The sequence below is a fragment of the Polyodon spathula genome, chromosome 35 (assembly GCF_017654505.1).
Source record: "Polyodon spathula isolate WHYD16114869_AA chromosome 35, ASM1765450v1, whole genome shotgun sequence".
Lineage (NCBI taxonomy): Eukaryota > Metazoa > Chordata > Actinopteri > Acipenseriformes > Polyodontidae > Polyodon > Polyodon spathula.
Window position 1 is genome coordinate 3,173,239 of NC_054568.1, and position 25,254 is coordinate 3,198,492.

Genomic DNA, 25,254 nt, shown 5'->3' on the forward strand with positions numbered 1-25,254 from the left:
GTTATTTTCTTTGCCAGTAGGTTTAGTGGAAGTATTACCCTTACTTTTCCTTTAGGTAAATCCATGTTATAATAATAATCTTTATAGAGCACCTTTCATAGTGGACCACCATCACAAAGTGCTTTGCAAGATTAGATGTAAATCCCAATCTTAATTTTCTGGAATTGTGTGGCAGATAAGATATATAAATAATCCATTAACTGCTTAATCCTTTACAAGTTTGTGGTGAGCCGGAGCCTAACCAGGCAAACAAAGGATGCAAGGTGCGACTACACCCTGGATGGGATGCCAGTCCATCGCAGGACACCACACACAATTTAGAGTGACCAATCAACCTGAACACCATGTCTTTGGACTGTGGGAGGAAGCTGGAGTACCCAGAGAAAACCCACACAGACACGGGGAGAACATGCAAACTCCACACAGACAGACCCCTAGGCTGGAATAAAAACAAGGACCCTGGTGCTGTGAGGCAGCAGCGCTAACCACACCACCACCGTGGTGCCCCCTATAAATAATCCTTTATTTTTAACAAAGTAAAGGTGTTGCTTATTGTAAAATAAAACGTTGTAGCCAACAAATACTGGCCCAAGGAATTAAGCACGATGACACATTTCACAATTAACACAGTTATTTTTTTAGGTCTCTTTCTGTCGTCGTGGTGATCATCATGCAAACTGATTTACGTTCTTGAGCAATGTAATCTTGTTAGCCAATTAGGCCCGTGTTGCCATAACAACGACTCAAAATGTTTTCCCTTATAAATATTAAAAGAAATTCAACCTGGTTTGGAATAAAAACATTTCTGGCACAAGAGTTTGAGCTGTGACCTGACCGATATGTGCGAGACCTTTACTTAGGTGGGATTTTAAAGTTTATCCTGCAGTAAATCACCTCTTTGATATAGCCAACACAATAATGGAGCCCTCAACCCCCCCCCGCAAATGTGTACCCCTGTATACCTCGCTGTGTTCAGAGCCCCAACGCTGTACCCCTCTGTACTTTAATAGCAAACAGACTGGCACTGATCCATTTTCATTAAAGAAAGGCACAATAGGACGAGGCTGCCGGTGAGAGTACAGTGGCAATTATATTTTACCAACTTCAGGACAATACGAATCAACACACACTGGCAATCCACAGCAGTACCACTCTACAATGTTTGTTCCAAATTAGGGTTACCAGACGTCATGGGAAAACTTGAGCAGTCTCTGTTTTCAGCCTTCATTTTTTTTTTTTTTTTATCCCAGTCGGAAACAGTAAAATCGTCCCAGTTTAACAACTGCATTATATGTGTTTAATTATCAATGAATAGGATATGGTCTGACACCATGGTATATTTGAACGTGTTAAGTGCTTGATTGTAAGGTGCAGTTGCACCTGAAGTTAGTCGCTAATTTAAGGCAGGAAAAACATGTGTTTGAGTAACAGCAGCTGCATGGTAATCACAAAGCAAGTGCTCTCTCTCTCTCTCTCTCTCTCTCTCTCTCTCTCTCTCTCTCTCTCTCTCTCTCTCTGCTTAACCAGTCTCACCTGCGCTCATTTAATCTGTTTGATTTTCATTTAGCATAGTTGAACAGAATCCAGCCTATCATTTAAAACAATAGCACACCACGCACAAGGCTAGCAAAATGCACGTGCATAATACAATAATCAGGTTCAATTTGACAGGGCCACCAGTTTGTTTACCTGTTCTAGCTTTTCACTCTTTCACTAATATAACTAATGTAAATCACATACTGTATGAGAAGGACCTGGTATGGAACAATTCTAGGTAATGTTCTTCTGTTTAATCCTGTAGTTCCTCAGTACAGTTTTTTTTTGTGGTTTATAATAAGTTAATAAGTCCTGTGTAGGGTGTATTTTGTTAAAAGAACATACGTGTTTGCTTTAACAGTTCTTTCAAAACCTCACATACAAGACCCTGATACAGCAAACGGAAATACTCGCCAGGGAAGGTATATAAAGTTAAATAATTAGCTACAATCTTGGTATTGTGAGCCTACAGCAGGCTATACGCTTTATTGCATTTGATAAGTGCAAGCCTTGCGTTATGTTAAAGGAACAACTTCTACACACGCACGCTGCTTTGTCAGACCTTGTTGACAACCCAGTTAGTTTACGTTGTCCAGGTCTTAACCACAAAAGTTTTCTCTCCCCCTCGGGCGCTGCTTGATATTACATGTTGCACGTCTACCTTGCAGGACACTGACAGCATTTTTTTGTTGAGCAATGTGTACTCTTGTTTGCATTATTGTTGTTTACATGAGCTGATGTTTCTGAAATGAATATATAGGTACCAAGCGTCTAATTAAACAATTGAAAACTCAAGGTATAGGAAGTAGAACACAGTGTTCCTTGTATTTGCTTAGTGAGTGGTTTTGTGTGCCCGTTGAGTTAACACATTGTAAACCTCCTTTATTTAAGGACAGAGATGTGGTATGCAAGGTTTTTATTGTTTACACTGCAAGCCTGTTGAAAAGAAATAACTTTAGCCTCCAGGCTGAGATAGACGTAGTCTAAAAACAGATTGAAGTATGGCTTGTGATCTTCCATAAGATCTCTGACTTTAGGACACTGGAGGAGGATAAGATGGTAATTATTCTGGGTGAGAACAACGACACGGCACTCGCAGCTGCTGAATATATCAGACAGTGTCCTGAGCTGAGACAAGACCAGTAAAACTTCAACGTTTAAACAGACTCCAATAGGGTCCCATTATACTTCACTTACAGAAACTACCTTCCATCACACATGTGTGTACAAATAAGTATCTTTATAGGTGCTTCTTTGATTTAAATATGCTTGTATCATTTTATATATTTATTTTCTGTAATCCTTTGGTATGATGTTTTTATTTTTTATTTTTTTATTATTTTGCAATTGCTTTGGAAATATTTCTGCTGTAGTCATGCCAATGAAGTATCTTTGAATTGAGAGAGGAAAGATAAGGAAGGGAAGTGGAGGGGAGGGGGTCTGTTTTCACCAGGAGAGGAAAGAAAAGAGACCTAAAAGGGGCCGGCTCATGACAAAACCACTGCCATTATCTGATTGGCTCAGGCTTACCAATTGGAACATTTCCTTCTTATAACCAAAGTTCAGAAAGTAGAGAAGACTGAAAGTGAGTGAGAGAGAAAAAAAAAAGAAAGAGAGGAGGGAGGTTCTTGGTTGTCTGTCAGACACACACCCTCACATAGTAACAGAAGGCTGCCTGCAAAGCAAGCTAAACCAGGCTCACTCTTCAATTTCCTGCCTAACAACCAGGAGGCCATTTTGTTACTTTAATATTTTGTTTTTCTTCTGAAGCAGTACTACAACACAGCTAACTTTGGTTTCTGGACTTCTGTAAGACTAGGACTGGTGTTTTTTGTGTTTGTTGTTTTCAAAAGGAACAAACTAAGGACTTTGTTTCTTTTTGTAAAAGCTGCTCTTGCTACTTTGTCTCAAGCCCAGGTTGGTCCCTGGCTCTCCCACACCCCCTGGGCTCCTGACCGGCTGCTTAGGGTTTAGGGATGAACGTGTCAGCCAGCCTCAGCCTTTCAACAGCCTCTTCCCTGCCCAGCCCTACCTTCTTCTCGGCTGGACCCCCCTTGGCAGGCTCTGTGATGGGACCACATGGGGGGAGCGTTGGTCCTGGGTGTTTAGCTGCTGATTTTGGGCCAGGGCCAGGCGGGCTCATGTCCCCCTCTATTCCCACACCTGCTGGGGTGTCTTTCATCATTCAAATTGGACTCACCAGGGAATCGGTACTGCTGCCCTTATCAGCGGACCTGGCTCATGTCAAACAACTGGCCTGTTCCATTGTAGACCAGAAGGTAAGAGAGAATTATTATTATTGTTATTATTATTATGTTTTTTTTTTTTTTTGGTTGTCAAGTTTTGAGCTGTGTTTACGAATTGTTTTAATTTATTTATTTTTTAACCAGGTTTGATAACAGGAACCTATTTAAAATGTGTGTTTCTGTTATCCCCTTTGGTTACTGCATGTGTAGTTGTGCCATGTGTCCTATCTATATAGGTTTTTTCCACAGTTTCAGCAGGGTAAATCCTATAGAGTTCACGCAAACTAAATAAAGCAATATATATATATTCTTATATATATATATTTTTTTTTTTATTTAACTTTTTAAATTAAGAGAAGATTAATTATGGTCTCAATTGTGTACTACCACGCCCCAACAGCAACGAACGAATGAATGAATTAGGTACTATATTTTATATTTGACCTCTTGTGGTGTCATGACCACATTGGTGGGAGATGCTGTATTTTGTTGTGACATATACACGAAAGTTAATTGGTGTCACCCCTTTTAAGGCGATACATTTTATGAATTTCATTTTTATGTAATAGAACTAGTCTTTTATTTGATTACAACATGGAAGGCATTAGTGGTAATGTTTGTTAACTTGACTTGTTTTTTGTTGATATGTAAAATTTGAATAACCTATTCAGAGCTAAATGAAAAGTGAGTCCAGAGTACATCTCCTTCATTTCTCTGTGACTGGCTCATTTTCTTATTTAAATCTGTCCTGAAGTGTCTCTACTAAAACCACAATTTCACAAATAAGGCAGATTTCAGAAGCTGTAAAAGAGAAATACATTTGAGCTGCATGTGGTGAGAAATACTCAAAATACATACCGTACCATAAGAGTTTCTTCACAACTGCGTAATATTAAAATGTGTCCCACGGCATTTTATCTTTTAAGGGCTTGGTCTCAATATAACAAATGGTTTAAAGTTACACTTTATGATGTGAATATCAATCCCTTCAGATAAATCTTTATATTCTGTTCTGTAAACATTCCATTCAGCTGTTAGCATTTTATGCATTTGGGAGAAGCTCGAATATCTTTCCCCGTTACTGCATTCCAAAATATGTCATTTGTTTCTCCAAAAGTGGTTGCACTCTATGAGAAACATTTGAGACCCCTACTGTATTAGATTGAAATAAGAAAACTAAAACATTTCTCAGAAAAGTGAAATAGATGGAGATTAGCAGTGCTTTTTAATAAAATAGCAGACAGCAGTGCAATTAAACCCTGCTGCTTCATAATTGTTTTCACTTTGCTCCATACAACACAGTGTGAACGGGTCCATATTTCTACAATTTAGCCGATGGAAGAGTTGTTTTTTTTTCCATCCGCCAGTAAGTGCCATGCCATAGCTTGATATCAGTCTTTCAATACTGCAGTTTTGTAAAAAGGGCTAAGGGAAATAACTCCAGTCCACACAACAGTGTTATCATTGCAGTCTCTGAAACACTGAACCTACTGAATATAACACCTGCAGAATTATCTAGTGCTGAAGTTGTTATAAAGCAACAAACTGTAACCCCTATTTTTACTAGTAATTAGACACATTAAATTGTTTTGAGTTTTGAACATGGTAATTAGGCTTGGCGTTCTATGCCAAGGATAAGATGTACTGGACCTTTGGCAAACACTGTGGTTGGTTGATTTCTGGTGTGTGATTTTTATTTTTTTTTATAAATCAAGAAAGTCAACATTTTCCAACATGTTCTAGCAAGTAGATATTCCTTCCACATTATGTCACAAAAGCGAAAAATAAACATCAGGGGAACTCATTCAAGGTGCCACTGTCTTTTAGCCGTACAGAGAAAAATAAATGGTGTTCTGACATTGGCAATCGGAAATTGTAGTTGTTGTTGTAATTGTATTGTGATAGTGGTACAGGTTAACTGCACCAGCTTTACACTGTGGCTCAGACTGGTGGGTGCTGGTCTGAGCTGATGGTTTGCTGGTTTGTACTGGTTCAGGAGACTGGTCTAGTTGACTGTAATGTTCTACAGTCAACTATGTGTACTCTGCACTTCTAAATTAATCTTTCAGCTGTAAATCTTGCCTGGTATTTTATATGCATCTTAAATCTCTTCTGTTCTTCATTCATTTCAAGACTCAATAAAAATACCAGGTAGATTAACGTTCATAAGAAACAGAGTCAAGCCAACTCAGCTTGTTGTCTTCATTGGTGAGCTAAAATTCTGAGTACGCTGAAGGCACTAGCCAAACCGTTCGTCCGCGTGACTTGGTGGAGATGTCCCTGCGATGCATGCTATGTTGTGTTTTTTTTTTTTTTTTTTTTTTTGTACAAGTTACTAGCTAGTGGATCTGTAGCAGGTAACTGTACGTGTGCGTTTGCATGCCGCGCAGCGGTTTTCACTGCTTTTCATTTTTCCACAAACAAATCAATGTGCATTGATTTGTTTATGGTTTCAACTAACAGTAACTTTGTGTTCAGTGACTTATTCAAATCCATTGCACTCTACTATATATATATAGTGCATTGCAAGAGATAAGATCATATTATATATATATATATAATATGAAAACTTCTGAGTGTGAGAATTAAAAAAATTGGACAGTAATCTTTGATACAGAAATAATAGGCAGTTGTGTAAAAATGTTAGACCACTTTGTGCTTTAAACAACTTGTAAAAAATCTCAGGCATTTTACCATTTCTGGCTATGTGTTCCTTTTCTGTTACCATGTTAAATGAATTGCATGTGTGGCCTATTAAAGTCATTAATTCAATTAGACAATCATTTGCCAATTTTGCAAGGGGCTTGTTACCATGAGGTTCCCAGATCAATCCCACCTCTGCCACTGACTGATTCTCTGTATGTGACCCTGAGCAAGTCACTTAACCTCCTTGTGCTCCGTCCTTCGGGTGAGGTGTAAGATCGAGGTCCTATTGTGAGTGACTCTGCCGCAGCAGTTGTGATGCATAGTTCACTCCCCTAGTCTCTAAGTCGCTTTGGATACATTTGTTGTTAACCTTGGCTGCAGATTGCTAACGTGTTATAAATGATGTACCAATAGGGATTTTCAAATCGTACTAACTACATTGAGTTTGAGAGTGAGCACTGTGCTCTGATGAAAGTTTTTTTTTTTTTTTGCTGGGGACCATGCTCTGCAAAAACAAATGAATGACCTCATCTTGGGTGGATGCTGCTCTGAATGGAGGTCTGTGTTGGCCTGGAGCAGTGCTGGAGCCAGGACCTGCAGTCTGGATTCCAGCCTCTCACGAAAGGGAATGTGGTGGGCGTGGGTGTGGGGATTCTTCTGCACACTAAGCCAGTCACTATGTTAGGGAGGCATCACAATGCGTCTGTTCATGCTGGGGTTCCAGGACCTACAACGAGACTACCTCCAGACACAAACCGGACCTCGTCACGACCCGTTCCTTGACGTCAACCTAAGGTAGGGAGTGCATACACATGGGGTCTATAAGACGTGTGATTGCTGGTTGATGTTTCCAGTACAGGCGGGGAGGGGGGGGAGGGGGGGGGGGGGGGGGGGGGGGGGGGGGGGGGGGGGGGGGGGGGGGGGGGGTACTTTGGGTAATGAATTCATGATCTTAAAACCCCATTAAAGTACTAGAAATTCTGGAAACATTTCTTTTTTTTAAAGTCTGAATGTAAAGGCCTTGAAACTACCTTAGAGCATTGATCCCTTTTTTTTAAAGGTGACTGATGAATAAAACCAATTACTTAGGTGAATCTTTGGCTTTGTTAATCTTCAGTGCAAATCCTTACAATTTTGATGTGTGTCACTGCTGTTGGACGATTACTATTAACCAATTCCATGAAAAACTGAAATTAAATTCAAGTTACGGAAAAACATAAGTATCCTTTTGAAAATATATCTTTAAAGTGGAACTGTGGATCCTACTTTTTATTTGGGGGCAAGAAGAGGAAGAGGGGTGGGGTGTACATTGCACGAGACTCATTTTTTTTCTCCCTATTTCAACAAATTCTTTGAACAAGATAATATGTAAAAAATAAATATATTTTTTAATCTTATAAACAAAGTTTTCTGCACTCTGAATTGTGCTACCATACTTTGTCAGAACCTTTCAATACTTATAAACTCTTACTATATGGCGCACTCAGTATCCCATGTAAGGTTTAGTGGGTTTGAAAAGACCCTCCTTGGGTATAAGCAAGTACAATAGAACCTCAGAGTTAAAAACACCTTGGGAATGGGGAACGTAACATATTAGTTACTTATCATAATTGCAGTAATCTTGCCCCAACACCCCACTCGCACACACGCTTTGAAACCAAAGTTATGTCACTGTCGAGACAAGTAAATATTTGCTGCACTTCAGGTGTGTTTAGAGTCTGTTTTAATGTCATAAACGTTTGAACTTTAAGATTAAACTTGTTTACACTTACATACAGGAAATTGGATTCCACTCAGGTAACCCATGTAGTTTCAATAAATAATACATGTGTATAAGACTGCCCCTCTAATGTGTATAAGGAATATAAAACAAACAAATAACCTTACACTAACAACATCAGGAATTCTGTTGTGGTTGCGGTTCAAACGGGGCTGTTATAAACTGGACAGCTAACAAGGCCTGCTTTCTTGATGAAGTCCGTGGCACAGCACAGCAATTGAAGGGTATGGTAAATAATAGGACTCTTTTATTTAGCGCCTTTCATAGTGGACCACCATCACAAACCGCTTTACAAGATGCGAGACTAGGGTGTGTGAACTATGCATCAGCTGCAGAGTCACTTACAACAACGTCTCACCTGAAAGATGGAGCGCAAGGAGCTTAAGTGACTTGCTCAGGGTCACACAGTGAGTCCATAGCCAAGCTGGGATTTGAACTGGGGACCGCTTGGTTACAAGCCCGTTTCTTTAAACGCTGGACCACACAGCCTCCTAGGGATCCTAGGAATTCCAGTGTTTGAAGCATTTCAGACAGTCGCGCCTGTTGCAAGGTAGTCATCACTGAGGGCTGGAATCCTGACAGGCGAGCGTGTTTATTAAACCTAGCCCCCAGGTGTGGAAGCATTCCGCTGGTGAGGTCACGGATTACCAGAGTCTTATCAACATCACCTGCTGCAATGGAATCCTGGCATTGCTGGCCATCCTGTGACATCAGTGGGTGTGTGGGATGGAAATAACTCCTTGGTGACGTTTCTTCACCGTGGAGTTTTTTTTAAATTTTTTAGAAAAGGTAAATCGTGATGCAATTATTTCGTATTATTTATCATTCTTCCAGCATTAACCCCCTGCTAATATCGCAGAAACCCTTTTCTCAGTGCTAAAGGTCAGCTTTTCTGGGTTATACTTGTCTAGTGCAGTTTAACCATTTCACTGCCACATAGCCGGCTGTATCAATGGTGCGGACCGCGTCTTTTGAGATCCTGGCTTTACAGTTCACACACAAGGCGTTCTATGATTCTTTCAGTTATGAACCAGAATTGCCCAGTGAACTTTGACTGATTCACTGGCACATTTCATATGGATATTTAACACATCCATTTTATTTAATATTTCATTCGAGATTGCCACTGGGGTTAACTGTGATGTTTTGTACCAAAGCTTTATAAAAAAAAATGTCTGTACCTTTTTAGATTGTCAGTCAGCTAGTCTTTTGGGTTTATTTTCACCTTGGCAAAACTCTTTAAGTTTTGATTTGAAACAAATAACAAACCACTTTGAAGATTATTTTAAAAGATTTTAAGGTTTCTGGCAATATTACCAGTTTTATTTCTTTCAGAAAACGGTGCCAATTGCATTTTGGCAGAGATGCTGATAAATGCAAAGGAAGAAACTTTTTTAAAATTTTAAATGAGTAAATTCTACGAATTCAATGCTGCTGATTGCTATCAAGTGGTGGCAAACATGTAGTGCATTGCAAGAGATAAGATCTTTGGGCAAATCGCAATTAAATACTCCAAGCTCTCATTTTATAAATTACTTCAAGAACAACAAACGTTTCAGCCACAAGTCTTTTTTTTTTATTTCCTCAAGAATCCTTTATTGTATTTGTTACGTTTCTTTCAGTGTCTGTAGATTTCTTAACCAGAAATTGTTGGTTTTTTAATGCCAAAAATAATGTCCATTGATCCAATATACTATTTTTTTTTTTCTTTTTGTTTACAGACCTAAATTGTAAAATGTTCTCATAAATATGACACTTTTTTCCCCCACCCCTTGCCTGCTTGACCTGCTGTCGCTAGGGCAATTCACAAATTCGAGGACTAAAGCTGAGGGAACACAAAGCCTCTTTGTGGCTCGGAACTTGGTTTCAGGAGACTAGGTTTCATGCCACTGCACGGCACACCAGGGGAGACTTGAGGGTTAAGCGTTCCTCCATGTATCATTAAGAGATCCTAATGTATTGTACTTTTTTTTTCCCACTTACAGGCAGTAGTAGCGTGGTGGCCAGTGGCTTTTTAATAACGAATGATATTGAAAACTAGACTGTTCCAGCCGACTACGACCTGATTTTAATTCCAGGGGAGTGTTTTTCTTGACTTGCCTGATGACAAAACCACTCGAGTCTAAACAAGAAAATGATACTTTGAATTCAAGCTGACTCATCATTCAACAGTTTAAATGGTTTGCCGTTTCACAAAACCATTACGTGCAAAGAGGACTATAGGAACATAATTTTAATTTTTTATTTGACATCATGTACTCGGACTACAAAGTGGCATGTATTTTTAATATGTTAACAAAACATTATTCAGGAGGTTTCATTTGACATTATGAAGCAAAAATAAAGTCCGTCCTTTTATAGGATGATGCAAAACCTTTGGTCATAGCTCTACATCATAAAACTATTCCAAATCCTAATTTATACATAAAGCATTTTATCCCAGTGCAAAGTTGGCAAAAAAACAAACAAACATGCTCATTTAAAAAAAAAAATCAAATCCCAGGGACAAGCAAGTCCCTCTGTGAAAGTTATTCATACATGTTCATTAAAATGAATAATATCTTATCCTCTGTTTTTTTTTTTATCTGCTTATACAGTATGATGTACAGGGTACAGTTTTGGATAACTTCCTCTGGATATGACACCTTTAGAGTCCAGAGAGGCTGATCTCAAACACTGTGGTAGTATGATATTTATCAATGTGTGAGCGTACATTTCCATGCTAGCTCTAGAGAGGTGACAGAATTACTAACAGCTACAGATAAATTGGCTAGCCTAATAAGCATCAGAAGCAGCTGTTTTTATAATTAAACTGTAAATGTAGAGGAGACAGCTCATTTATTCCGTAATATAAGATTTCGTTTTTTTTTTATTTATTTTTTTAGAAAGCTGTTTCTTTCCCAAAGATAAACCAGAATGGCATTTATACATTTTGCTATTGCCTCTTCAGTTAACAGATGGACCAAAAAGCTTAAAGAAGGTGAACACACTAGCCCTGCACTCAGTCCTCTTTTCCACAACTTCTCCTTTTTAGGTGTATTGTTGTAATGATCAGGTGACAGGAGTTTAAACAGCCAGACCACTGCTAATCTGCTCTGAACTGATTGCTACAGCATAAATAAGTCTCACTTTATGTTTTGAAGTTGTGGCTATAAGGGAGTAACTGCTTATTTAACATCTAACTACTGGCTTATTTTAAATAATATTCTTAATTGACGTTCTGAAGCCCAGGACTGGGTGCAGGGCTAGTGGAGGTGTGCGAGTTGCAAGCCATGGTCTGTAAGGACTGGCGGGCAGGTGTCGATATCTGTATTCAAGCATCAGCGCTCCCCTCAGTCCTGACCTGACCCCCATTCAGCCCCGAACAGAGCAGAGACTGCCACTAGCGCTGAAACATTACCACTAAACTCACCCTTCAAACCTCATTGCAGGTCCAGGGAAAGTCTAATGAATTAGCAAGTCTAGCTCCGCTTACGGTTGCCCCCTGGATCATCCCAGTTTTGACAAGGTGTCACGGGATTAATATCCCGTTTTTAATATTGTGGTTCCACAGCCATGCAGATTATACAGTAATGCCAGTACCATAAATTGAGCATAAGTTAAAGTCAAGATAATATTATTTGGTTGATGGTATCATAGTAGTAATATTAGCAATGCTGCCTGTAGGATTTCTAGAGTTTCACCTTTTAACAGCTGCATCTTTATTCCAATGTATTTATTTATTTATTAAAACCCTTGCCCCCCTTCATTGTGAGGGACTAGCTAACATGTTATTACACTGGCTGTATCTGGAAACCACAAGAACAGCAACAAATATTGTACTTCCACATGTCCGGAGCGCAGGTTTACTGTGTTTTATTGTCTCAGATTACTGACTCTCCCCGTCCTTTTAAAGTAACAGCCTGCAAAAAGAAACGTAACAAAGTAAAGCCTCCTTTTTTTTAACTTTCTTTTAAATATATAAGTATTGTGCTACTAAATCCTTTGGAATATCCCTTCAAAGACACTGAGGAAAAAAAATAAATGAAAACAATAAACGGTGAGTAAGGAAAACAAGCTTTGATAAACCCAACCTCTCCTGCTGTGTTTATTACAATACTCTTTATATAACACAATCCGCATTTTATAGATCAAAATGTGGTAAACAAACACATGCTCTTTTGATATATTGTGCTGCTTTAAACATCTGAACATTTAAATACTTGACGACTTTTTTTTTTTTTTTTTTTGCAGTGATGGGGTGGAAATTAATTGTATGACCAGCATGTTAACTGTGTATGATAATGACCAAAGTGATACAATCTTCAGCTTGTCCCCGTTTTAATTAAACTAGGCAGCCTGTCTTCAATATTGATTCAGTGGGTCTTGTTTGAGCTTTGCGTTGTCCTCTGAATAACACAGATTTTGGCGTTTTGTGTGGCAGTGTCTTCGAACAGGACAAACTAATAAATATAGTCTGTTATCCATTGAGGGAGTCTTCAAATCTCTGCTCAAAAGTATTTTGGTTTTGCAGTAGAACCGAATCAAATAATTATCAAATCAAATAATTATTTTCATGACGGTGTTCTCCAAAATATTTATTTTTAAAGCCAAAAGTCTTTCTTTACACTTTCAAAATAAATCTTTTACTAACACCATTTCAGAGTTTAAACAACCCAAGTGAACAAACACTGGCTAATACAGTGGCTGGATTATTATTTTATTTCTATTTTTTAAAATTGTTTTGTAGTTTTATTTTCATGTAGTGAAACTCTCCATAAGGACAGTCAAGGGACTAACCAAATCTTTGCTTGAAAATACCTAGCTTAAATAAAAAAAAGTTATTAAAGAATTTTACTGAGGCGTTTGATTTACTGAAGACTGTTCGTCGGTCTTATTCGAGAGGTAATTTAACAGTGATGTGTTTGGGACTGGTGATTTGGTGGCCTTAATAAGTTTCACCCCTCGGAATGGTCTGAAATGATTACATCTTCCTTTTAAAAACAGGCAAATTAACCAGTTTTGTCAAAGCAGTACTTTTAAGTGCACAGCAAAGAACAGTTCTCTTCAGGCTGTGGGTGAATATGTGTTCAACGCTGGTTTGTTTTAAGCGACACTGCTCCTTTAAAAGGCACACCTGACTTGTGGTGATGTAATATCGGGCAACAGTGAGGCCAGCTCTCTTTACCACGGTAACAAGTACAGGGAGCTTTCTAGAAACATTCCTGTTTCCTATTACACTGTCAAGGGGGAATTCTGTGTCTATGAAAGGCTTGCATTGCTGGAGACCTGAGGTCTATCTCGAGCATAATGATGCCTTTATCGTCACTTTAAACAGAGTGAAGGAGAATTAGAAATTGGACACTAACCAAATAATTAAAAAAATTATGGATTTTTTTTAATAGGAATGCTTTTTACCACCACTATTTCCCTAACACGTACCTGTTTAATATTTTATTATGTGTCTTGTATAAAATTATGTATTGTTTTGTCCTTGTTCTTTGCCATGCTTGCGAATTCTTCCAGCAAAGCTGACCGGTGGGGAAGCATATTATGTTATGGGCTTCAGTGCTCAGTGCAATGCTATTGTGCTCATGAGCTTTTACCATTTCTCATCACAAAAAAAATAATGCAAGAAAAACATGTTACTGGGTAGCTAGCTTTGTGAGGTTCCAAACAGGGCACCAGGGCAAGTAATCGCTCAATTAATGTTTAATTGCAAAATAAAAGCCATTGGGATCAATAATCGATCATTGGAAAATGGATCAGAGACCTCCTTTAACCTGATTGGTCAATATGAGGGCCTTAATTTTTGGTAAAGGACTTCAAATGTTCTTGTTTAATCCCTGTTCACAATCAGTCTGCCGGAAAATACATAAATACAGTATTAATTTTGTAATTTAGCTTTTTTTCTGTCTGATGAAAGATAATCTTTGTTCTAGTACACCCATTCTGAATGTTAGTCTGTGGATGCAGACCAAATGCTTCCTTGCTGTCCTGTTTGTTCAACTTTTCTATTTAAATATGGTATAGCAAATAAAGTTGTCAAGAAAATGGAGAATCGTATTTTGATGTCTATGGCAATACAGTCATCACAACAGCCTTTGGCATGGGCATTTAAGTGCAGGAGACATGGCCTCTCCAGACGGTAAAGCCACGATCAGTTTCTATTGTTTAAAATGGTTGCATCTCCTGATTTTGTTTAGTACGGATTGTTTTAGTGTTTAGTATCTGTGTTTGTCTGCCTATCCACACAGTCCAGCCTTGCGGTCCCAGCTCCTTGCTTGCCGGGTGGGTGGGTGGGTATGTTTTGGTGGGGAAGAAAAATGGGCACCCCTCCCAAGTTTAATATCCTGGTTGCATGGGAGAGAAAGTTGTAGTTTTTGTTTTCCACACTTCGGCGAGGGCAGGCTTCAGCCGGTCTAATTTTAGCCTGGGTTCCTCGCATTGTTTGAAAGTAGAGGCCTGCTTATTTTGACAGTATCTGGCTTGTAAACTGGGAAAGCCCCACCTGACTCTGTGTTACCTTGTTGTTTTGCGTATTTCATTTCCTGTTTTGACAACTTCCTTTCAACTGTCTGACCATTTTTTTTTTTTTTTTTTTTTTTTTTTTTTTAAATTAAACTAGGTGTTTTGTTTTGATCTGAAACTATACTTCTGTTAGTTGTATACTTTCAACAGGGCTTTTTTTTCCCCACTCATTTTACGGTCTAAAAATAGGGGGATAAGAACGTTGCGATAGGTTGATTTCTGCAAATAAATACCATATGGTTGTTCAGTCCAAGGTAAAACAACAGCATAGTAAATATTTACAGTTACGACTTAGCGGCTGAATTGTTCAACCTGTACACATACATGGAGTACTTCCAATTCCCCTTCCCATTTTTAATTCTATCATTGATCAAAATTGCAATTAAGCAGTATTCTGTTAAAAGGATCTTCTCACAGTTGCAACACATTACTTCAATTGAAGTCACTGACAGGTCAATTAATTTGGCTTCAAATGAAAGCAGTTGAACAGTCGAAACAACTGTTAATGTTTCTGAAATATGAATTCCAATTCCTGATTTTAAACCGATTTTAAAACAGGAATTGGAAATGAAGTTGGGATTGCAAAAAATGAGAATTGACTCTGTTCTCTAGAATTGCAGAAAGTAAATCAAATCTAAATGTTTCTTATCCATGGAGGTTAGAGGCTGACCAAATCAACCGTTAAGTACAAAAAGGCAAGTATAATAATCACAGAAATCGTTTAGAGTGCCCATCAGATGGTCATATATGGCCCTTTTGGCTCTTTTTGATTGAGACACGAAGGCTGGACAGTCTGTGTTTTTTGGTAAAAGCAACGACATTGCGGTCTTCAAGAACTGGTGTGCGTGTACATCAGCGTAGGTCTTTTAGCCAAAACGATGGCTAGCTCTAGTGTGCTGGTGTTTTGTCTTGCAGTTTATTTAAACATGTATGTGCTTTATTTTGTAGATGGCTCCATTTTTCTGCCCTACCCATTGTAGTAGAAACAAACAAAAAAAAACTTCAGTTTAATGTGTTAGGCTTCTGTGTTTTATAAATCATGCTCTGACATTGTTGCTATAGTGATTTTACTGAGAGGACGGCTGGTGATTTATTGGTTCAGTAAAACGGAGACGAACTGGCGCTACATCCCAAAAGTCAACCGTGGTGCGTAGAATTAAAAACAGTATCTAAAGGAAGCAAAGGAAACCCTGCAACTCGCACTTGAGAAAGTGCTTTATTGGTTTAAAAAAACAAAAAAGCAATTGGTTTAGCATTGCCTTCATTAGGGTACAAAGCAGATAAAAGTATTCATTCCCATAACAAGCAAATCAGCAATCAATTAGCTGTTTAAGACAAATCCTTAATTGTAGATTAAATCTTTTTTTCGTTTTGTTTTTTGTTTAAATTGTGACATGGTTTACGCAATAATTCTTTGAGTATGTGAACTGTGGACAAAAAATGAGAGAACACACCAACGCCTATTAATCATAGTCCTAGGATAGACTCTTGATAACTTGGAGAAATATGCAGGACTTTGCTGTGGCAGCAGTATATTATGTCATTTGTTTAATAACCTGTAACACTTGTGTACTTAACGTTTGCAATGTGTTTTGGCATTGCATGCATATCTAACTGCTGAGGGGGGCTGTTTCTTCAGCAAGAATTTGTGAATGAGTTACTTTTAAAGTTTCGTCGTGTAAGCTATGATCTCGAATAACTGTTGGGGTCTCGCTTGAAAAGTGCTGTCAGCAGTCAGAACAAGCAGGATCAGGCCAGGTCAGTGCCTGGTTAGCATTGCTTTAAAAGGAGGGGACAGAAATATTGTTTGCATCAGCAACATTGGTTTTAATGTCCCAGTGGTTGGTTCCAGGAGCTCCGAATTGTGACAAATGGCACTCAGGTTAAGAGTTAATGTTACACTAATGTATGCTGGCCAGGTTACCTGTTTTTTGCTGAGAGATGAGTAGGCGATCTGGAGGTGTTTGAATTGTCTCGGGGTGTCTCATAACTACACTTGCATTTATACTGCAAAAATATCATTTAAAATAAGATGGGGCCCATTTACTGTTTCATTTTGTTCTTATGAAATTGGCCATAAACCAATTTCTGTAAAACAGGTCACTGTGCTTATCTCCTAGGTGTCACCTTATGATATATACCACTGAGTTAAATGTAGGTCTCTCTCTCTCTCTCTCTCTCTCTCTCTCTCTCTCTCTCTCTCTCACTCATTCATATATATATCTATCTATCTACATATATACTCTTGCCAAAGGTTGATTTTTAATACATCTTTTGAACTTCTCAGTAAACTATTTTCTGAGGCTGGCCTCAGTCACTCCCTTTGTGGTAAAACGAAAAAAAAAACACTAGGGGCGGTATTTGACAATACACTGTTCACAGTGCGGACTTCACTTTAGAGTCACCTCCATCTTCAATTGCGACACCCGAAACTTCAAATTTATTTATTTAATTATTATTTATTTTACCCTTGTCTCTGGTCACTTCTTTTTTTTGAAGAAACAACACAATATAAAAAAAAAAAAAAAAAAAAATCTCTCCATTACTAACTCATACGAAAAAAAAAAACTGCCTTAATAAAGAAAATTTATTTATATATATATATATATATATATATATATATATATATTATATATCTATATATATATAGTATATATATAAATATATATATATATAGGAATTTAGTACATATAGCTATTTTGAAGGATAGGACACACTTATTTTGTCCTTCTTTAAGAGTGCAGAGGTAGAAAACACACGTTTGTGTCTATTCAGCTTATGCTTTCTCTGCATAATAAACCACTTGACCGAGTCTGAACTGATTTCCTTTAGTTGTTGAATGGAACCATTTGTGTTTTTTTTGTTCCGAAACTTCAAAGGGAATGAGCAGTAATTATTGAACATGTAGCAAACTGGAAATGACAAGTCTGACTAATGAAAACGCCAGTGCGCAGAAACTGCTGACTGCAAGAATCGGGGTGCAAAACAAGAGACATCTCAGAAAACACACAAAGGGTCAGGTTAAAGAACAGCTTGGTACAGGTTTAAAATAGTTAACTCATTTATTCATCGCTAATGTTTTAGTCATCATATCCTGGTGTGCGCTTTTAAATTTCTTAGTTAAAAAAAAAAAGCACACCTGTGACCTCCATGTGGCTCTCAAACATATCATCTCTCTATGTACATCTAGTACACCAGGGTGTAACCATTTATCTGTCCCCCCCTGCAACGACTCAATAGGAAATACCACAAACTTCTTATCTACTAGGGGCAGGGTTTGGTGTCCATTCCTGTTTTTCCAGTTCCATGTTGATTTCCTTTTTAAAATCTAATGAAATCATTTGAACAAGCCCAAGTATTCTGTCTTTTAAAATACTAATTGGAGTTGATATTTTAGAGACATAATAGGTGTTGTATTGTTCAGCTGATTTCATTTTAATGCTAATTGACTGAACAGTGGCTTCATTTTAACAAAATACTGTTAATTGCAATTTTGATCAATGAATTGTTGGAATTGATTTAAAAGGGAATTGGAATTGATTTTAAAAAGGGATTGATCCTGACCCTGACTCTAGGCAGTGTTGTTGGGGGGGGGCAGGTTGATGGTTGCACTTCGAGGTAGCAGACACACTTAGAGGGTAGATATGATTCAAAAAGCTCATCAGACCACATGTATGCTTCTAAGTCACCAGGAGGTGATGACAGAAACAAAACCGTGAATTTAAAAGCAACTCAAAAACATTAGCTAAGATAACTAACATTTTGTACCAAGGTTTTAAATAGATTACTGGAAGTTGCATTAAAGGTGAAATGAACTATCTTCAGTGTGGTCACTGCTGACAGTTTGACTAAAACAGGAAACGGATGATCTCAAATCATGGAGTATAATATGTGTTTTCTTTTCTGTAGTTTCCTGAATGTGGCTTCTATGGGATTTACGATAAGATCCTGCTGTTCAAACATGACCCCGGAACCAATAACATTCTCCAGCTGGTCAAAACTGTGTCGGACATCCACGAAGGAGACCTCGTTGAAGTGGTGCTGTCCGGTACGTCTCTCTCCCATTTATTCCTTTACTCTTGCACCAAATCCCACCCTGAATGAACTTCACTGGTAATGCAGCAGTGACTCTACAATGGCAATGGTTTTATATTGTATCCGACTGTAAGATAGCCATTGGTCGATACCATAGTTGGAACAATTCCATATATTCATTGTTAGACACACTGAACCACTGGTAGGTGCAATCATCAGTCAAATGCCTAATCCAATATCAGACCAATGAATAATCGACAATGCATTTGAACACTATTAATGAAACCAAGCAATGCAACCAAAAACAAGCATGTGTGTATTATAGAGCTTTAGTCTAAAACTGTGTAAGAAAAGCGAACGTTTCAGAACAGTCAGATAAGTGAGGCTCCAACTACTGCAAGACACCAGGCTGATTAATCAGCGAATTAATATTTGATTGAGGCTCGGACAGTAACAGTCATGCAGATCAATAATCGATTAATTTATGTATTTCCATGTCAGTATAATGCCAGCATAACCACCTTGCAATATTCCGGATCAATTTAGTGCAATTGCTGTGATTGCTAATGGTTCTGTTAGCTAGGGTTTCAATGCGCAGTAAAATAAAAGTATGACAAGGGCCTTCTGTGATGTATTGAAATTCAACTTAACATTTTGGACGTACAGCTCTGGCCAAAAGTGTTGCAACGCCCTGTAGAGTTAACACGTTTTGCTTCACAAACTCGAATGAAACCTGCTGAAATAATGTTACGTTAACATATTGAATTACATACATCTTTGTAGACAAAAATTAAAAAATGAGACAAATCTAACATGCAATGCTATGCTACTATTATGGCTTCCGGTAGACTTTTTCTTCCAATTCTTTTTAAAGGAATTGATTTTAAAAAATTGGAATTGAAAAAAAAACAGGAATGGCCCGCAACCATGGTACCTTCCTTCTAGACAGGGGATATACAGTAGAATGATAACATTCAAAGCCAATTTAATTGACGAACAGTGACTTCAAATGAAGCAATTCGTTGCCACTGTGAGACGCTCGTTTTAACCCCAATGCTGCTAATTGCAGCTGTGATCAGTGATGTGTTGGGATCAATTTTAAAAGGGAATTGATTTTAAAAGAGAGTTGGAAGTGCAAGTTACATTGAATTATAAACAGGTTTTAAACTGTAAAGGTGCCGGGTGTAGACAGTTGAGTGCAGAGGCAGAAAGAGGAAGTCCCCACTTCTCTTGTTGGTTTGAGGTTGCTGTGCTGCCGCTGGTGTGGCGCATTTGCATTCGGATTTACTGTGTTGCTCTGACAGCTTGCAGCACTGCCACCCAGCACCATGCCACCCAACCACACTGCAAAGCAATACAACTCTCCATTGCAGAACCATAGTTGCAAAAAGCATTCATTTTAACCCTGTAATGATATTGCAAAAAGTCTACTGGAAGCCATAATAGTAGTACAGCCTTTCGTGTTAGATGTTGTGTCAACATATACTGGCAAGCACACTTTTTTTTTAAAAAGGTCAAAAAGTTTTCAGTTTCCATGCCTCACTCACAGAAAATCTGGTCATGTCAGTAGATCATGTCAGTAGGCTGAAAAGCAGTTGCCAGGGAAAGCATTTGGTTGGTTAATGACTGGAAAGAAGCAGTTGAATGGGTGGGGCCAATAACTTCCTTTTCATTCAGTGTGAAAGGTGAACAACTGCCACTGTAAATGCCGTGCGTGTTTCACCCGTAGGAAAAATGCTGGAGAAACATCCGTGCTTTCACGAGCGCCTGTATCCCAGCTGCTTCCTCTAACGACTGACATGTTCTGCAGCCAGTAAGATGCTTTGACCTTGTAGACACTGCTGTGGTGAAGTAACCAATTAAGTAAAGTAGCACCAGACTTCCTGGAAGACAAGGCAAGCAAACCGGGAACGTTAAAATAGAGGTTTGCAGAGTCTTTCTTTCAAAAGCGCACAACGGGCAAGATTTATGAAATAACTTCACCATTTACTTTAAATCATTCTCACCTCAAACCTTTAAATTTAACCATAAACATTATAATCTGATTACAAAATTGTTATTTTGTTCCCTTTTACCTCTGCAACAGATGCCGGTGCAGAACTATGATGTTACTAAGTTATGGTAGCCATTGTTATCTACATTAAAAGAGGAGGGGGTTATATTGTTTTGTTGTTTATAAAATCCAGGGGGGGGGGGGGGGAAGCCCCCTTCTATATTGGACTGTGAGAGAACCCTGGGGACTCTGATAAAGACCCCCTCCCCCCACTCTCACGACTGTCACCACCCATCCGTGCAAGGGGGTTTGCAAAAAAAGATTTTGTTTTTGTCAATTTCCGTGAGAAGGGTGTGCTTGTAATTTAAAAGACTCCCTTAAGACTTTTTTTTTTCCTAAATAAAAAATATATCACTTTGTTTTTGTAATGTCTTTTGTTTTACACATATTTTACCTGATTGACTTTTTTTTTGGCAGATTTATGTAAGATTTACACATGAAGTACATTGAAACGATGCATAATAACATTAGAATTATGTGTAAGCAGACATGCATTTACTAAATAACTACTATGCAAATACACAGTAATTGGAGAAGCTTAATATAAAGTGGTACCGGTAATTGCATAGTTTAGGGTATATTTGCATGGTTTGAGCTAGATTTGTGCTGTTGCTTCATGATAAATCTGGAGCTTCGAATGCAGGCTGTTTTATCTCTTTCTCTTGCAGCTGCTGCCACGTTTGAGGACTTCCAGATTCGCCCGCACGCGCTCAATGTGCACTCTTACCGCGCACCAGCGTTCTGCGATCACTGTGGGGAAATGCTGTTCGGGCTGGTGCGGCAGGGACTCAAGTGTGACGGTCAGTACCATTCTGTCCACTAGAGGGCAGCGGTGCCCGTTGTATTTCAGTGCAGTGCAGTAGCTCCAATGCAAAGTGTCTTTAAGTTGCAGTGTCACCCAGTCCTGCTCGATTTTTAAACTGCAACGCAAGTCAGTTCTGTATGTTTAATCCGTCCTTCCACACCCTCTGAGTTCATTGCAAAAGTGCATAATATTGTTGTTAATTAGCACAGGCACGCGGTGTAGACAGTAGTTGTCCGACCTCTGTTGCTGTTTGACCAGGCTACATATCGCTTTACCGATTCTGTGCACGTTCGATTTGAAGTAACCCTTCACCAGCTTTCTGTCTCCCCCTATAGGCTGTGGGCTGAACTACCACAAGCGCTGCGCCTTCAGCATCCCCAACAACTGCAGCGGGGCACGCAAGAGACGCCTGTCCACGACATCCCTGACCAGTACTCCTTCCCTGCGTCTGTCCACTTCTGAGTCCATCTCGTCCATTACCACTGTAGAGGACACCACGGTGAGAGTTAAACATCTGTGCTTAATATTCCCGCTGTGGATTCCCCCGAGTGTCTCGCCAAGTAAAAGCACAACTGTGTAGTGCGCGGGGGGGAGTCACGCACAGTCATGGGTGCGCAGTTAAACATCCTGGCTGTGTGAAGTTGTTGGTCTTTGTTGGGGATTCCAAAAGGTGCTCCCGTGGGTTAAGGAGGCAAAACAATCAGGGACTGTATCTCCTCATCGTGCTACAGTGAACCCTGCTGGCCAGGTGCCCAGTGAGCTCAGAGCGGACAGGCCTTTATCCTCCAGAGGTTTGTAGCTCTCTGACATCCACTCTCGAGTTTGTGGGTGCAGAGGCAGTGGGGTCTGAGGACGCCCACTGAACCTTCCGTTCTTCTGAGCTGTGTCGGGGGAACCTCTGTGGTGGGGGGGGATATTTAGGCACTGGGAATAAATAAATAAATAAATACATCTAAAAAAAGAAAAAATCTTTTTCTGGAGGTGCCTGTACGCTGCATTAGTTTTAAATACTGTACCGATTGTGCTGAAACTTTGTGAGGACATGAGCAGGTTCATTGTATTATCATAAATACAGAAGTCATTTTGTATGTTTGTTTTTTGTTCACAGGTGAGTATGTGTGCTTTAATCTGTACATTAGAAGAATTATCAAACGTCTGCTGTATTCGTGCAAAGGCTCACCATTGAATAGCGGGATATAGGCTTATATTCACGGCAACACAGTATTGAGTGTCCCGTATTCTTTGTGTGCCTACTCTATGCATATTGATACTGTACTTCTATTGGCTCCTCCTGTTTCTATACTTCTAAAGAAGCCAATATCACCTGATTTCTCAGGTCTCTAAGCCAGATGGCAGCCAGCTGTAAAACAATAGAGGAAATTGATACAGATTTCAGTATAGAACTCTGATTTCAGAGCTACCTGGGTTTTGTGCTGAAGTTAAGCCCCTTTGTTCCATCTGTTACCATTACAATACCCCCCTCTGATGGCAGAAGCAGGTATTGCACAGCTGCAGAATGTGCAAGCTGTTTATAAAGGTTATTGAAAAATGCAAATGTAGTAGAGGCAGTATGGTCCAGTGGTTAAAGTCCAGGGCTGGTAACCAAAAGTTCACCGGTTCAAATCCTACCTGTTAACCTCCATGTGCTCCATTCTGTGGATGAGATGTTAAATCAATGTCCTATTGTAAGTGACTCTGCATATAATGCACAGTTCACAGCCGGCCTCTGTAAAGCGCTTTGTGATGGTGGTCCACGATGAAAGGCCCTACATATAAATAATTAAAAGCACACCAAGATTTGTCATTTAACATCTGGGTGTGAGGATTTACATTTTTGATCAGTAACCGGTGATACAGAGACAATAGGCACTCGTTTGTGAGGATGTTCTACCACGTTACGCTTTTTAATTAGGCATCTTAAACAACTTCTAAAAAGTCTCATGCGGTTTATCATTTGTGGCTCTGTATTCCTTTTCTCTTACTGTTTTAAATAAATTGCGTGTGTGGCTTATTAAAGTCATCAATTCAATTTGACAGTCGCTAATTTGCCTGTTTTCCAAGATTCAGTGACGGTGGTTTGATTTCATATGCACAACATATAAAAACTGGAGCAACTGGGTGCTCTAATATATATGCACACTTATGTAATTCATCAATAAGATGAATGTGTTCCTGCCAACAGATTCTGGTAATAATACAAAGTAACCGTGACTTAACTGAATCATAAACGTTCTTTCTCTCCTCCTTCCCCAGCCTCGGACCCCTAGTGATGTGAGCAACCCGGCCCGCCGGTTCTACTCGGGACGTCCCATCCAGCTGGATAAAATGCTCCTGTCCAAAGTGAAGGTCCCGCACACCTTTGTAGTACACTCTTACACGCGCCCCACTGTCTGCCAATTCTGCAAAAAGCTTCTCAAGGGCCTGTTCAGACAAGGTTTGCAGTGCAAAGGTAAGCACATGCAACCAGCGCCACTGTACTCTCTGTGAAACTATAGGGCAGCTCAGTATGGAGAATAGATGGGTCTTTGGTGTTTAGTTGATGAGGTGAACACTGGCAATGCTCCAAGTTACCTTGCATCTCTGTTAGGGACATGTGACTCTGCCTAGGCAATAAGACTGCTTACCTTTTAAAATCCCTAAATTGAGATCTAATATGGGCTGACATGCCTTTGTATATCAATCATCTCATCTTTGGAATTGCGTTTTGAACATAAAAACAGCCTCTTCATAAAACCTTTTAAATCGCTCGTAAATATGTATTTTCAATCTGACCGGGGTTGCAAATCCAATAAATACTGACTGTGACCAGAATTCGAATAACAGTTTATTTCAAGGGCGGTTAGTTTTGTTTGAAGAGTATAGAAAAACTCTCTTTGGTTTGGTTTGTTTGCGGTGGAAAACTGAAAACGCCTTTATTTTAGCAAACTGGGTTTAGTTTCTTGGTTTAAGTGCACGGAAAAGGAAAAACCAGTTCAGAAAAAAAATGTGGAAGTGACTCACCGAGTGACCGGAGTTAAAGTATGATGTAATTTTTGAAGGAAGTTATTTATTTTTTTTTGGTTTCCAAGTTATTTATTTTTATTATGCAAAGTTTTTTTGTTTGACAAGCCTGTTGTGAATTTGCTTTTTTATTTTCTTTGTTTGTTTTTTTGTTTTTTTTTTTAACACTGGAGCTTGATCAATGGTGGTATTTTAAATATTAGTGTCAAAGCTTCACATCATTAAATAAATTGCTGTGAATTCAATGGCTACTGTGTCACTTTCTGTTGGACACGTCCGTTAATGACATACCTGGTTATATTCTAATTTTCTTCAGACTGCAAGTTCAACTGCCACAAGAGATGTGCTTTGAAGGTTCCAAATGACTGCTTGGGAGAAACTTTAATAAACGGGGGTATGTTGAGTTACTGGCTTGGTTCTTTCTTCATTTTCACTAAGACAGCTGTGGACGTGTTTTGCATCACCCTGTAGAATGAACTATACTTCATGAATTCAGATGAAACCTGCTGAATAGTGTATTACATACTTCTGCTTTATAGTTTTCTATATACTTACCGTAAAAACTGATTTAAAAAAGTTGGCATTTCCAAATCTAACATGAAATACTGTTATGGCTTCTGCTCGACTTTTGAGATATCACTTT

At 38.9% G+C, this 25,254-nt stretch overlaps 1 protein-coding gene across 1 annotated transcript in view; it reads left to right on the plus strand.

The window, feature by feature from the left end:
* Positions 1–3,131: 3,131 nt before the first annotated feature.
* LOC121303812 (serine/threonine-protein kinase D2-like) overlaps positions 3,132–25,254 on the plus strand; it is a 33,068-nt gene continuing 10,945 nt past the window's right edge. The window contains exons 1-6 of the mRNA XM_041234611.1: positions 3,132–3,815; positions 18,628–18,766; positions 21,475–21,606; positions 21,947–22,110; positions 23,865–24,060; positions 24,928–25,005. Of these exons, the coding sequence (XP_041090545.1) occupies positions 3,513–3,815; positions 18,628–18,766; positions 21,475–21,606; positions 21,947–22,110; positions 23,865–24,060; positions 24,928–25,005 (1,012 nt within the window). The 5' untranslated portion in view covers positions 3,132–3,512. The remainder of the gene's footprint in view (positions 3,816–18,627; positions 18,767–21,474; positions 21,607–21,946; positions 22,111–23,864; positions 24,061–24,927; positions 25,006–25,254) is intronic.